General features: G+C 38.6%; 1 protein-coding gene across 1 annotated transcript; it reads right to left on the minus strand.

Annotated features, from left to right (window-relative positions):
• Nucleotides 1-443: 443 nt before the first annotated feature.
• LOC127441056 (protein crumbs homolog 1-like) lies at nt 444-12,207 on the minus strand. Its single transcript, XM_051698213.1, has 8 exons — nt 12,059-12,207; nt 9,560-10,507; nt 6,678-7,228; nt 6,029-6,194; nt 3,684-4,590; nt 3,497-3,538; nt 2,799-2,921; nt 444-1,918 (listed from the first exon to the last, which is right to left on the minus strand). The coding sequence occupies exons 1-8, from the start codon at nt 12,117-12,119 to the stop codon at nt 1,666-1,668; spliced, it is 3,051 nt and encodes a 1,016-aa protein (XP_051554173.1). The 5' UTR covers nt 12,120-12,207; the 3' UTR covers nt 444-1,665.
• Between the last annotated feature and the right edge of the window lie 218 nt (nt 12,208-12,425).

The raw sequence follows: 12,425 nt of genomic DNA on the forward strand, positions 1-12,425 counted from the left end.
GTGAGGACCACGTGGAGAGAGACAAAATTATGGTAGTAATTGTGGATTCTGTTCTTTGTGGAATTCTTTCTTTTCTCTTTGTTTGTTGATTTTTATACTTTTATTTTCTCATTAAAAAAACATATTGTTTGTTTGTTTGTTTGTTTATACTGTATGTGTGCATCGTGTAATTTAGGCTTTGACCACAGGGTTGTTTGTTGAGGGACAGGGTGGAATTGGGAATAATTGGGGTTAAAGTTGATTCTGTATATACAGTATATATTCTGTTTATTCTGTTTTTTTATATATGTATCAATAAAAAGTGTTAATAACAAAAAAACATTGTCATAAGCCTGTGTTTATAGATTGCATGTTTTGTTTTCTAACTTGTTCTAGAATTTTGATGATTTCATGCTCTTGGCAGCCAAAAATTCACCACACAAAACACAGTGTGGTCTGTGCAAACCATATTTATCTTCACTGCAAGTGAACCCAAACTTAATGTAGTCTGGGTCATATTTTTGTTCATGGTTTTTAAAGATAAGGGGAATATCACACAACAACATGATCACACAGGAAGTTGGCATGTTGTTTCCAAGAGTTCCGGTACCCTTCGGTCAGCCACATTATGCCTACTCACCGACAAGCGGCATCTCCTATCAGACATTTTTGCACTGACTCCCGTGACCGGAAACATGTTGTGTCAGCAGCATAGGAGATCCGGGTTCGGATCCCGTGTTGAAAGGAAGTAATCGCGTTTACATAATCAGTGACGAGTGCAATCCGGAGGTTGCATTTTTCCATTTTACATTACAATTGCATTACATGGTTAGGTTTGGGTTGGGGTACAGATAATGAAATACAGTATGCAGTCCTCTTCAGTGTAGTACATTCTGTACAGCTGAAAGCTATTCACTTCACAACTCACTTTTGGCATCCCATTGTGGATATTTCACCTAGAAAATGGAACTCACACTGCCCATACACCCAACAACACTTACCACTTTGGCCACTGGGGGCAGTGTGTTTCATTTCTGTATGCACAGACCAATTTTATCTAAAGAAAAATCAATGTACTGTTTTGTGTGAGATCAGTCAGCATGCAACCAGGGTCGCATTAACGTACCATGGGGCATACTGCTCTGAGAATCCTACCTGTCCCACCAGTTCTATGGACATAGCTAGACGGATGGCTTTCAGAGCTGCGCCACATCTCCATGTTTGTTTCAGCATCTTCCACTAAACGCTTTAACGTGCATTCCCTCCATGACCGTTTGGGGGTGTCCATATTTTGGGTTGTGAACCACCAGTTGAGAACCAGTGCTCTATAATAATTTTCATTTTCTATTAACTGCCATTGAAAGGCTACAATCTATCATGCACATTTATCAGATGATGACAAGGCTGTAACCACCACAGACATTAAAGGGAACATGTGCCCATAACATTTAGATTAGTTATCGACCGAGATGGGTTTTTAATGAGTTTCTAAAACTATTACATTTGGTCCCCACCAATACTGACTATGTGGTTATAGTCTTGGTGTTGAAAACTCACAATTATGGTCAACCATATTGGCCTCTAATAATTGTTAAAGGCCTTTGTGTATTATGTCCATTCAACATCAACTCACATCCTAGTGTAGAGTGATATAGAGTGTCCAAGAAAAAGTTCTGTTTTTCAGTCTTAGTCGTCATTGGCTGCATTCCATTCAATCTCTGGGTCATCATCTAAACGCAGGATGAGATATGACAACAGCTGGAAGATGTTCTGCCACAGCAGCAGAAACACATAGATGTAGAAGTCACTGACATCAATCTGACAGTGATCACCTGCAAAGCTAATCTCACACACACACTGGAACCTGTTGATCAGGTTACGGCAGAAACCTCCATTAAGGCAGGGGTCAGATGCACATTCGTCCACCTCCATCTCACACCTGAGAAAACAAAATCAGTAATGTATAATGTAAAGGATCATTGTCTTGTATTTATTGTATTACATGTGGTACAATCTGTGTAATGTAAAGTGTTGATTGTCTAGCTGTAAATGTCCACCCATCCACCCATCTATCCATTCTTCCATCGATCCATCCATCCAACCAACATCCATCAATCCATTCATCCATCCAACCATTTTCAATTCATCCATCCAATCAATATCCATACATCCATATATCCAACCAATATCCATACATCCATATATCCATCCAACCAACATCCGTCCATCCATCCATCCATCCAGATTAACGCAAGGAGGGGCAACGCTGAGGATCAGCCATTCCAACTCTACAGCATTAAAGGCTTCACAGAGTTACTTCCGACTCAGAAGCTATTCAAAACAGCAATCAACAAAACTAGATTTTTACAGTTTCTAAAGAAAATGCTGCATATATTCTTCACTGAAAGCAATCCCAGAATGCATTGAGATGTATCTGTATGTTGAAAAGACTGTTGCCAGTCACCTGCATATGTTGTGTTTTGGATGCTGGACCAATGGGATGCTGCATTGGTGTGCTGGTGTCCTCACTAGGCTTCATAACTAGATTAACCATCAAGACTTCCTTGGTCAGCCAGCATCACCAGCTTAAACATGCTGGTAGATCATCGTTGATTACTAGCTAGACCAGCAGTAATCTGCATAAGACACCATGGATTTATGTTTGTCTAAGCTTGTCTTTTCAGCTGGGTCACACAACTATGAGCTGGTATCACACAACAGAACCTGGATACAAATTTATCAGTTTTCTGAGGGGGAAAACAGCTTTGGGATTTGAACGGTATGTGGTGAGAATTTTCTCTATGGTTTAATATTCTAACCATTGTCCAGTGAATCCAGGTAGACAGTCACAAGTGTCCTCCACAGAGGAGCAATTCCCACCATTGAAGCAACTATACTTCCATTTCTCATTTCCACAGATGGACACTGGAAGTTTTGGGTATCTGGAAAAATAACATGGGATAAGACTTAGTACAGATTCATTCTATTTAGGCTCATTTGCACTTGTATAGCTATGATAAATAACCATTTTAAACAACAAACCACACTGGAAAGAAACCATAAATAAGAAGGATACTAATTGCAAATAGAACATTTTAAAAGTGCTGTAAGTTCATTGAATGCTACACATAAAAACCCTACAACTGTATTTAATGATTGGTGGTCAGATTCAGGACTTGGGTCTCAGTGTTGGTTGGTAAAGTTTTATGATTATTCCACTGGGATATTCTTACAATCACCTGACAGATATCACTGAAATAGATGTATTGAAATATTACACCTATCTCTGTGACATCCCTAGCCTCTGTAAACAGCAAAAAAGAGTCAGGGGAGTGGCCCGCTTTTTAGCCAATCAGAAATGCTCTCTGTCTGTCAATCACTTTGCATGTATGGAGTTGCTGACATGTCCTTAAGGGTTTTTGAAAGAAGGAAGTTTAATTCAATGGCTAAGTTTGACGAAGTTAGTAAAATGTCATATACAGCACCTTTGATATACAGTACAGAAAGTTCAACTCACGGAAACCTGTCGATATACCATGGAAGTTCTGGGACCCTCTCTCTGCAACAGAAATTTAATATTATACACAAAAGTCAAAATAATACATTTTTCTAAGAATGTTTAAACTGTTTCAGGATATTGCAGATTTCAGATGTAGACACAAAGATACTCCCATTGTATGAGTGAGCATGGAAAACAGAATCACCTGCAGTAAGGTCCTGTTGTATTTCTTGGACAGAGGCATGCATAGCGTTTCAGACCTCTGAGGCATGTCCCACCATTACTGCACTTGTGGTGGGCGCATATGTCCACCTCAAATTCACAGTGTAGGCCGGTGTAGCCTACGTCACATGAGCACTCATATCCTCCTGAGACCACTCTGCAGGTTCCATGAACACAGGGGTTGGAGGTGCAAGAGTTGACACTGAGCTCACACCTTTGGCCATCCCAATCAGATGGGCAATTGCACTTGAAAAGGTCGAACAGATCCTCACAAACTCCCCCATTCTGGCAGGGGTCAGGCTCACAAACATTGGATGCCCAACAGCCAAAGTGAGGGATGCCAGATGTTCGTAGAAACTGTTCTTCCTGGGGTCTGGGCAGATTCATCTCTGTGTCACTGTAATATGGCAATGTAAGACCTCCAATTTCAACCAAACCAAGACAGCCAGCTAAGTTACCCCCAAAATCTGACCCTAAACCCCCCAAGAAGATGTCCACACCTTCTTGCAGGAAATTCAGATCTTTTGAGGCCATAAAGGAGATTGTGGGTTTGTCCCAGCGTTCATCCAAAGCCATTCTCCATCTGGATGTCTCTAGGGCTGGGCTGTCCATGCTGAAGTCTGCTCTGTGCCACTGGCCATCACTAACCAGGGCTAAGCCTTGTACAATTGTGAAAGAGGTCTCTTTTTCTCCCTGCAGCTCTAAAACCAGGTGTCCATCCTGGACTGAAATGGTAATGAACTGTGAATCTCGCTTGGCGTGCAATAGAGTAGCATTCTGCTGCCTGGTTCGGAAATTTATTGAAATGCTGCTGAGGTATCGCCGTATTTTTCCATTGCCACGATAGGTGATTATGGGACTGTCACTGCCAAGACTTACATTGGCCACACCTGCAAAACAGACAAGACATCGATGCTCTAGTATCTTTACTCTTTGTTCTAATCTGGGTTCACACTGCATAATATTGGCCATGATTTTGCCATTTGAGACAAATTTTGGGGATCGTAAAGGATTTTTCTTGTCATATGACAAAATGTACAGTCTTTGATCGTTTAGAGTGATATGTTTACAGATGGCTGATTAATTGCCTTTGCAATGAATCTGTGACTCTGGCAAAGTTCTGGCAGTGTCAGAAATTTTGTGGTACAGTCACGTCATGCAACGTGACTGCACCAATGGCAGTCAGATGACGTACAATCGAACAGTCAAATGCTGTCAATCTAGCAATTGAGACCAAAGTCTTGGCTACGATGTCTATTGCACAGTCTGACAATGTTGCTCAGTGTGCCATGGCTTTAACTCAAGATCTCATAGGGATCATATCATACAGTCTGCTTACTGTCAATTGTTAAGAACTGCAAAAATAGTGAAATATGTATTACATCATATACATTTTTTTTTTAATTATGTACTATTTGCCTAACGCAAAACTATTTAAAAGGCTTCACACATTTTATATAAAAGTTAAATTGTTTTAAATTTGATTTTTATTTATTTACAAATAACACGTCATATGTCGGCACGTAATGTTTTGGAAAATCCTGAGGGAAGAAGACGTGCGTCACAACAGATGGGTTTATTTCATTTGGTTAAAATATATAATTTAGGTTTATGATAAACTAATAACAAACTAACTAAAAATATTTGATGTATTTAGAAAGTTTAGAATTGTCTCATTTATAGAGGTATTTGACTCTCGATTTAGTACTTTGTGGGATTGTTTTTGCACAACTTTTCTGTTGGTTCCCTAATTGAGCCATTGCAGGATTATACTGTACATAATATAACATGATGAATACAGGATGTTATTGTAAAAGTTACTGGAAAAAAGAAAAGAAAAAAAAAAAACCCTGCAATTTGTTACAGGTTCCAAAAGCCACCTTAAATTAAACAGAATTCATTTGGTCTCAAATCTGGATGGTTAAATCCCAAAAGTAGCCTACCAAACAGTATTTCTGTGTCAGCACAAAGTAATAAACAGACCACTTTTATACTTCGAAAGGGCAACTAATGCTCTGACCACCATATTAACTATCTCGAAAGCCATGCAGCATATGTTTATGTCATTATCAAGCTCCAATACACTGTCTCAGCCAGGGCAAAGACACATGTGGTGTGCTAAATCCAACAAAGGATAATCTTTCAAGGCTTGCATAAATCCCCTCCAGTAGTATAGCTACACATAGCAATTATCAGTTACATAGCTGAACAGAAGATAGGCAGATGCATTGCTGTTTACACACCAACCCTATTTGTACTCTGAAAAACAGTCATAGTTCAGATAAGGACAACTGCTTTTGCAACATTTACACACATACTCATACTTACATTCAAAACCCTGACTGTGTGCTTGACATATGGCAGTGGAGGGACATGGAGACAGCGCACACCACTTGACTTCCTCACAGCGCTGTCCTGCTGTATTGGGTGGGCAGCTGCAGATGAAGTCATCCCACATGGAGTAGCACACACCTCCATTCAAACATGGATTGTTCTAGAAGAAATACTTGTAATCATTATTTCAGAGCACAATTTTCATATAAAAAATGTTATTCATCTGTGAATTGTTAAATCATGAAGAGGACAATTTAATTTCACAATGTTTTTGGCTTTCTCGTTATTCATAGCAGTGTTTCTCATAACCAATTACGAATAGCCAGGGGATCTGTGGAAAAGTCTGAAGTGTGAATAAGCAAATCAGCTACCATGATACAATCTAAAACTATTGACTAAGTCTTATCAAAATACAACATATGTGAAGTTTATTACAAAATATTCAAATATCTACAAAATCTCATCTTGATAAAGAAACTGCAAAGTTTTGTAAGGGTGTGGGATGGCCAACTCCCATTTCCATCTACGATTGGTGGATCTTGCTGTGTAGTACTTTGCCCAGAATTACTTGGCTATGCAAGATTATTGAATCTCATGCAATATAAATGTTGGCACTTTGTCTGTGAAGATATTCTGTGCTTACACTGCAAGAGTCGTCACCAGTACACCCATGTGTGACTTCCACCAAGCTCTCGAGCCTGTAGGAGCTAACCGGGACACTGATGGGGTAGAACTGCAGGCGTCTAGTGTTTAAACGCAGGTCTTGGATACAGCCCTTGAAGTAGCCTCCGAAGGCCAGTGATGCACGCCGGTCAGATAAGCCCCCCACATATACTAGATCTCCAGTCTGGACCAAGACACTGCGGGTGGGGATGCGACCTTGGCTCTTAGCAGACTGAAACAGTGTTAGGTATTCTGGTTCCACAAGCACGGTTATGAGATGAAACTGGCCATCGCTGACCATTTCCTTTCCAAGCAGGCTTTCAAAGTTGTTGATTTGAACTTTGACCTTTCCAGACTCAAGCCAGACACGAAGATATTGACTGGTACTGTTGGAGAGGACCAGCAGCAGCCCCTGCGGTCGGCGTGTACGAACAAACATGGACACAGTAATACTGTCACCTGGGGTGTCTTCCACAGTGAACATAGCGTAGCTTTCCAAATCTTCATTTCCAAACCTTGCTGTGATATACTCTGATAAAGCAGGCAAAAATAAACCACAGGGTTAGAGAAATGTGCAATAGAAAAGAACAGATGAACATTTGTTGAGGGTACAAATGCTATAAATGATCCTAAATGTTAATAAAGGCCCAAAATGTAATAACTACTGGCCCTAAATGTTATAACTATTGGTCTTAAGTGAAATAAAGGCCCTAAATGTAATGAATATTGGTCCTAATCGTAATAAAGGCCCTATATGGTCCTTAATGTAACAAAAGGCCCTAAATGCAATAACTCTTGGTCGTAAAAGTAATAAAGGCCCTAAATGTAATAAATGCTTTTGTATAATAACTATTGGTCCTTAATGGAACAAAAGGCACTAAATATAATAACTATTGGTCCTAAATGTTATAAAGGCCCAATATATACAGTATTAAATATTTGTCCTTAATGTAACAAAAGGCCCTATATGTAATAACTACTAACACTAAATGTAAATAAAGGCCATAAATGTAATAACTATTGGTCCTAAATGTAATAACTATTGGTCTTAAATGTAATAAATGCCTTATATATAATAACTATTGGTCCTTAATGTAACAAAGTAACTAAATATAATAGTGTTTCTAATAAATGTTATTACATTATTACAGCTGTGCCCTCTATAACATTTGCAAGTAGAGATCGACCAATATTGTTGAAAGAGATATTATTTTAATGTTTTAAAGTGTCTGAACTGATAAATAGGACTGATTTTTAATGATTATTTTATTTCCCCTGTTTGCCACATGATAACTAAAATAAGTAAACAATAATTTTAATAACCATACCAATGACATTGTACATATATGTAGTATAAATATTTTAATATTAATAATTATAACAATTTAATAAATATATGATTGTTGATTAACAAAGTTAGAAGTAACATAGTGAAAAAACTCCAAAAGTTGAAAACAATTAATCTTTAGACCCGATATCAAGGAAACGATAACCTATTAAAGCGATAGTTAAAGCTACAAATTACAGTTCTGCCTTCATTCACTCACCTTCCTGGTGTTCCAAGCCAGTGTGACTGTCTTTCTTCCATGGAACACAAAAGGAGATGTTAGACAAACTGACAGCCTCAGTCACTATTCACTTTCATTGTATAGAAGAGAGCAGCATCAACACTCTTCAAAAATTCTCCTTTTGTGTTCCACAGCAGAAAGAAAATCATACGGGACTGGAACAATATGAGGGTGAAAACAGAATTTTTGGGTGATCTATCCCTTTAAGTAGAAAAGTGAAAACCAGCAAAAAATACCAGTTAAACTGATTATCAATCTATCTCTATTTATCAGAGACCAGAGTTCAATAAAAGTATCAACACAGAAGTGAATGGTTTAAAAAATCTTCTAAATACCTGTTCCTCACACTCAAATATTTGTTTGTTTGCACTGAGTGTCCGATAAGGCTCAAATCAATAATAAGTGGCAACTTTCTTGGCAGGGCCTGCATGTCTCATTAAAAGTTAGCATAGATTAAATAGGCCTTTTAGCACCACGTTTCTTTAATCCACAGTGCAGGTGTAATTGGTTTTATCCTTACATTTGCATTAAGCTTGCATTTGTATGTGTGTGTATGTTTATGTCTGGGTATTTTTTTTTTTAGCACTGTAATCCCATTTTATGTCTTGGGACTAAATTCAACCCTCTCGGTGGTGCTAAATTTAGATGCTTTGCCTAAGCAGTGTTATCTTCAGTGACGTTGTTTTAGAGATAAATGGCGACCAGGAAGATGAACATACATTCTTAACGATTTAAAGGTTTATTTTGTTTTAGTGTAACAGTAGCCAGCTGGTAGGTAGCTGTGCAGTGTGTAAACCTCACTTCCCTGGCCTCAAGAGGCACACTAGTGACAGACGCTATAGGTTGTAGCCTTTAGCCTCCTCGTTAGTGCACCCGCCTCCCATGCCGTAGATGCCTGTTCGAATCCCGTTTGGAGCGGGTCGAACAGGACCGGTTACATTAGCAGCACTTTAAATATGAATTTGAATAGCACAACCTACAGTGGCACCACTTAAGCATCACTTACAATTGTTTACTAGCCTTCCCTGTGTAAAGTTATATCCAATTTTACAGCTTTTGCTTTTTATAAAGAAAAGGAGGGCCAAGTCGAAATTAATTTTTGTGGTAGTCAACATTATGCCACAAATGCTGTCAATTGAGCTCAGCTTGTCCATTCCATTAAGTGTGGCTTTAGTCTCTAAATACTTTTTTGTGCCAGTGTACATGGTTCTGCACATTCTTCATGCAGTCTACCTTAGAACTCATTCATTTATTATTCATGAAAACTAAAGTAGAAGTTAATAAAAGATCATACCATCTAAACAGTGTTCGCCCTCATAAGGTCGATGACATTCGCAGCTGAAACTCCTCCATCCCGTCTTGACACATCGGCCTCTGTTCTGGCATGGGTTTTCTTTGCATCTGTCCCCTTCACTGCAGCCCTGTTTCACATTTAACTGCTTAATCGGAGCCCTCTGCTCTGATCCAGGCAATACCACTTGTGAATCCAGCCACACATCTCGAATACATCCCAGAAAGTTTGAAGTGGTCTCTTGCTCTCCTATTCCACCAATGTAGATGTTCTGGATCACAGTCAACTCAGACAGACCTGAACCCAATTCGGGTTCTGCTTTCTCTACGTGAACTTCCATGTTACAGGTGTTCCCAGGGCAAGATGGGTCTTTAAGATTCAATTGAAGCATGCTGTTTTGCAATGAGGCCTTCACTGTGTGCCACTGCCCATCAGAAACCATCAACGGGACCTCTACTAGAATCACTTTAGTGTCCTGGGCTCTCTGCAATGTATGGCGTAGTTGCCCATTCACTAACTCCAGCGTGAGAAGCTGATCTTCAACGTGGCATTGGAGCAGTGTAGCTGCTGCCTGCAATGTGCGAAAACTCAGAGTGATATTCAAGGATTCGAAAGCATTTGTGAGGTTGGTCTGGATCTGCATAAAGCCACTCTTTTCAAACGAGAAGGTTGTGGACGTCTGGCACTTTGTTCCGATGAAACCCTCAGGGCAGATACAGCTGTATCTATGTCTTCCTTTACTAAAGTATGGATAGCAGGTGCCACCATTCTGGCACCAGTGGAGTTCACAGCCCAGCAGCACTACCGTGCAGTTTGGCCCTCCATAGAGGGGACCGTTTTGGCTCTCTCGGGAACAGTGACATTTGTAATTTCCGTCCTCGTTCTTGCACACTCCACCATTCATGCACGGGTTCATATCACAGCCATTAATATTCTCCTTACAGTAAACTCCTGAGGCAGAAAAGAAGCAAGATTTAATAGCTGCTTTGCAATTCATGACTTTTGTTTTTGTTGTGTCATAAAAGTAATTCACAAAAACTTGTTGACAATCTTAGATTATGACATGGGTTTTCAAACTGGGGTCTGTGAAAAAAAAAATTATTAAAATTATGCCAAAATTATTGTTGAGGTTAATTAAATATAGGATTTTAACATACGAACCCAACACATTTTTCCTTAAAAGCAATACTCCAAAAATCATCAGATTAAAGGAATATTCAGTTTAAATACAGGTTGAGCTCAATCCACAGCATTTGTGGCGTAATGTTGATAACCACAAAAAATAAATTCGACTCGTCCCTCCTTTTATTTAAAAAAAACAAAAAAACAATCGAGGTTACAGTGAGATGAAGACAATTGGGCCAATTTTTGGAGGTTTTAAAGGCAGAAATGTGAAGCTTATAATTTTATAAAAGCACTTACATTACTTCTGTTAAAACTTGTGTATTATATGAGCTGTAAAGTTTTTTTTAATTGTTGTTTTTACAGTAGGTTTAGGGTTTTAAGGTTTACAGCGTTACTTCGTCATGGCAACGAAGTTGTAAAATTGCATATAACTTTACACAGAAAAGGTTAGTAAGTGATTTTATCGCACTAAAATTGTTAACTCATTTCTTGTTTACGTCTTGTGGCTATACTTTTGAAATATTATTTTAATGTTTACGGATTGGCCCCATTCACTTTCATTGTAAGTGCTTCACTGTAACCCAGATTTTTGCTTTTTTTTTTTTTTTAAATGCCACAAATGCTGTAGATTGAGCTTCATTTTTACTGAACTCGGAATACTCCTTTAATCACATTGTGTTTATAATATCAAGATAATGTTTATCACAAAGTACAAATGGATCTTTGTACTGTATGTGAAACTATATAGCTGCCTTTGTATTAAATAGCATGTGGCTTTAAAAGTTTGAAACCCCCTAAAACTAAAATAGTTTTAGTTATAAAACTATAATTATACAAATCTTCTGAAATGAAGAAACATTCAAGATCCTTCACTATTTCTTGGTCAAAATTGTAGGTCTGTGGAGGTTTCTGCAGAGTTCTACAATTTCCGTGTGGGGCTGTCAATATGGCATCTTCAGTGTACATGTATTATATTTACATTATATTTTATATTTCATAGTTTGTTCAGAACATTGCTGTGTTGATCAATGCATGTAGCCAATATAACTTTCAATATCTTTTTAATTCATTGTTCTGTGAAGAATAAATAAAGACCCTCCAGGACTCATAAAATCACTTGTGTTAGGATTTATGGAATAATAGCATTGTATCTTGTTGAATAATTATACGTAGGCTCAGCACTGCAACCATCATAGACATTTAACCCCAGATTATTAGTGGTCAATCGATATGGGTTTTTCAATTTATGGGTTACATGCTTGCTTAGGCTACAATTATAGTTTCCATAAAAATCATCAACGTTACTGATTCTAACAATAACACCTTACAAACCACAAGCAAGTTTCTACCATAAGATCTTGATGAAATCAGTGTTACCTGCACATAGCAAAAGTATGATCCAGAGAGATGTGCTCGCTCTTGACATGATTTCAGTCATATGAGGCTATCAGGCAAGATAACTATAACTGGCTTTGCAGTGGACAGGCCATTACCACCTGCAACTTCCTTGCTGCTTCCACATTCATGTGTGTTTAGGACTGACCGCCTTTACACTGGGTTCACTGCAAGCTTTGGGATTATGTTAATGCACTTACATGTCTAATGGACTGGTGACAGGCCAGTGACAGGTTCCTACAGCTAATCTGAGAGACCTCACGCATCCTCGCCTTATGGACTTAAAATGCACCTCTGATATTACATAAGGCAGATAGGATTCCTTCGTAATCTGAATGAAGCTATTGGT

This window comes from Myxocyprinus asiaticus, chromosome 5, assembly GCF_019703515.2.
Source record: "Myxocyprinus asiaticus isolate MX2 ecotype Aquarium Trade chromosome 5, UBuf_Myxa_2, whole genome shotgun sequence".
NCBI lineage: Eukaryota > Metazoa > Chordata > Actinopteri > Cypriniformes > Catostomidae > Myxocyprinus > Myxocyprinus asiaticus.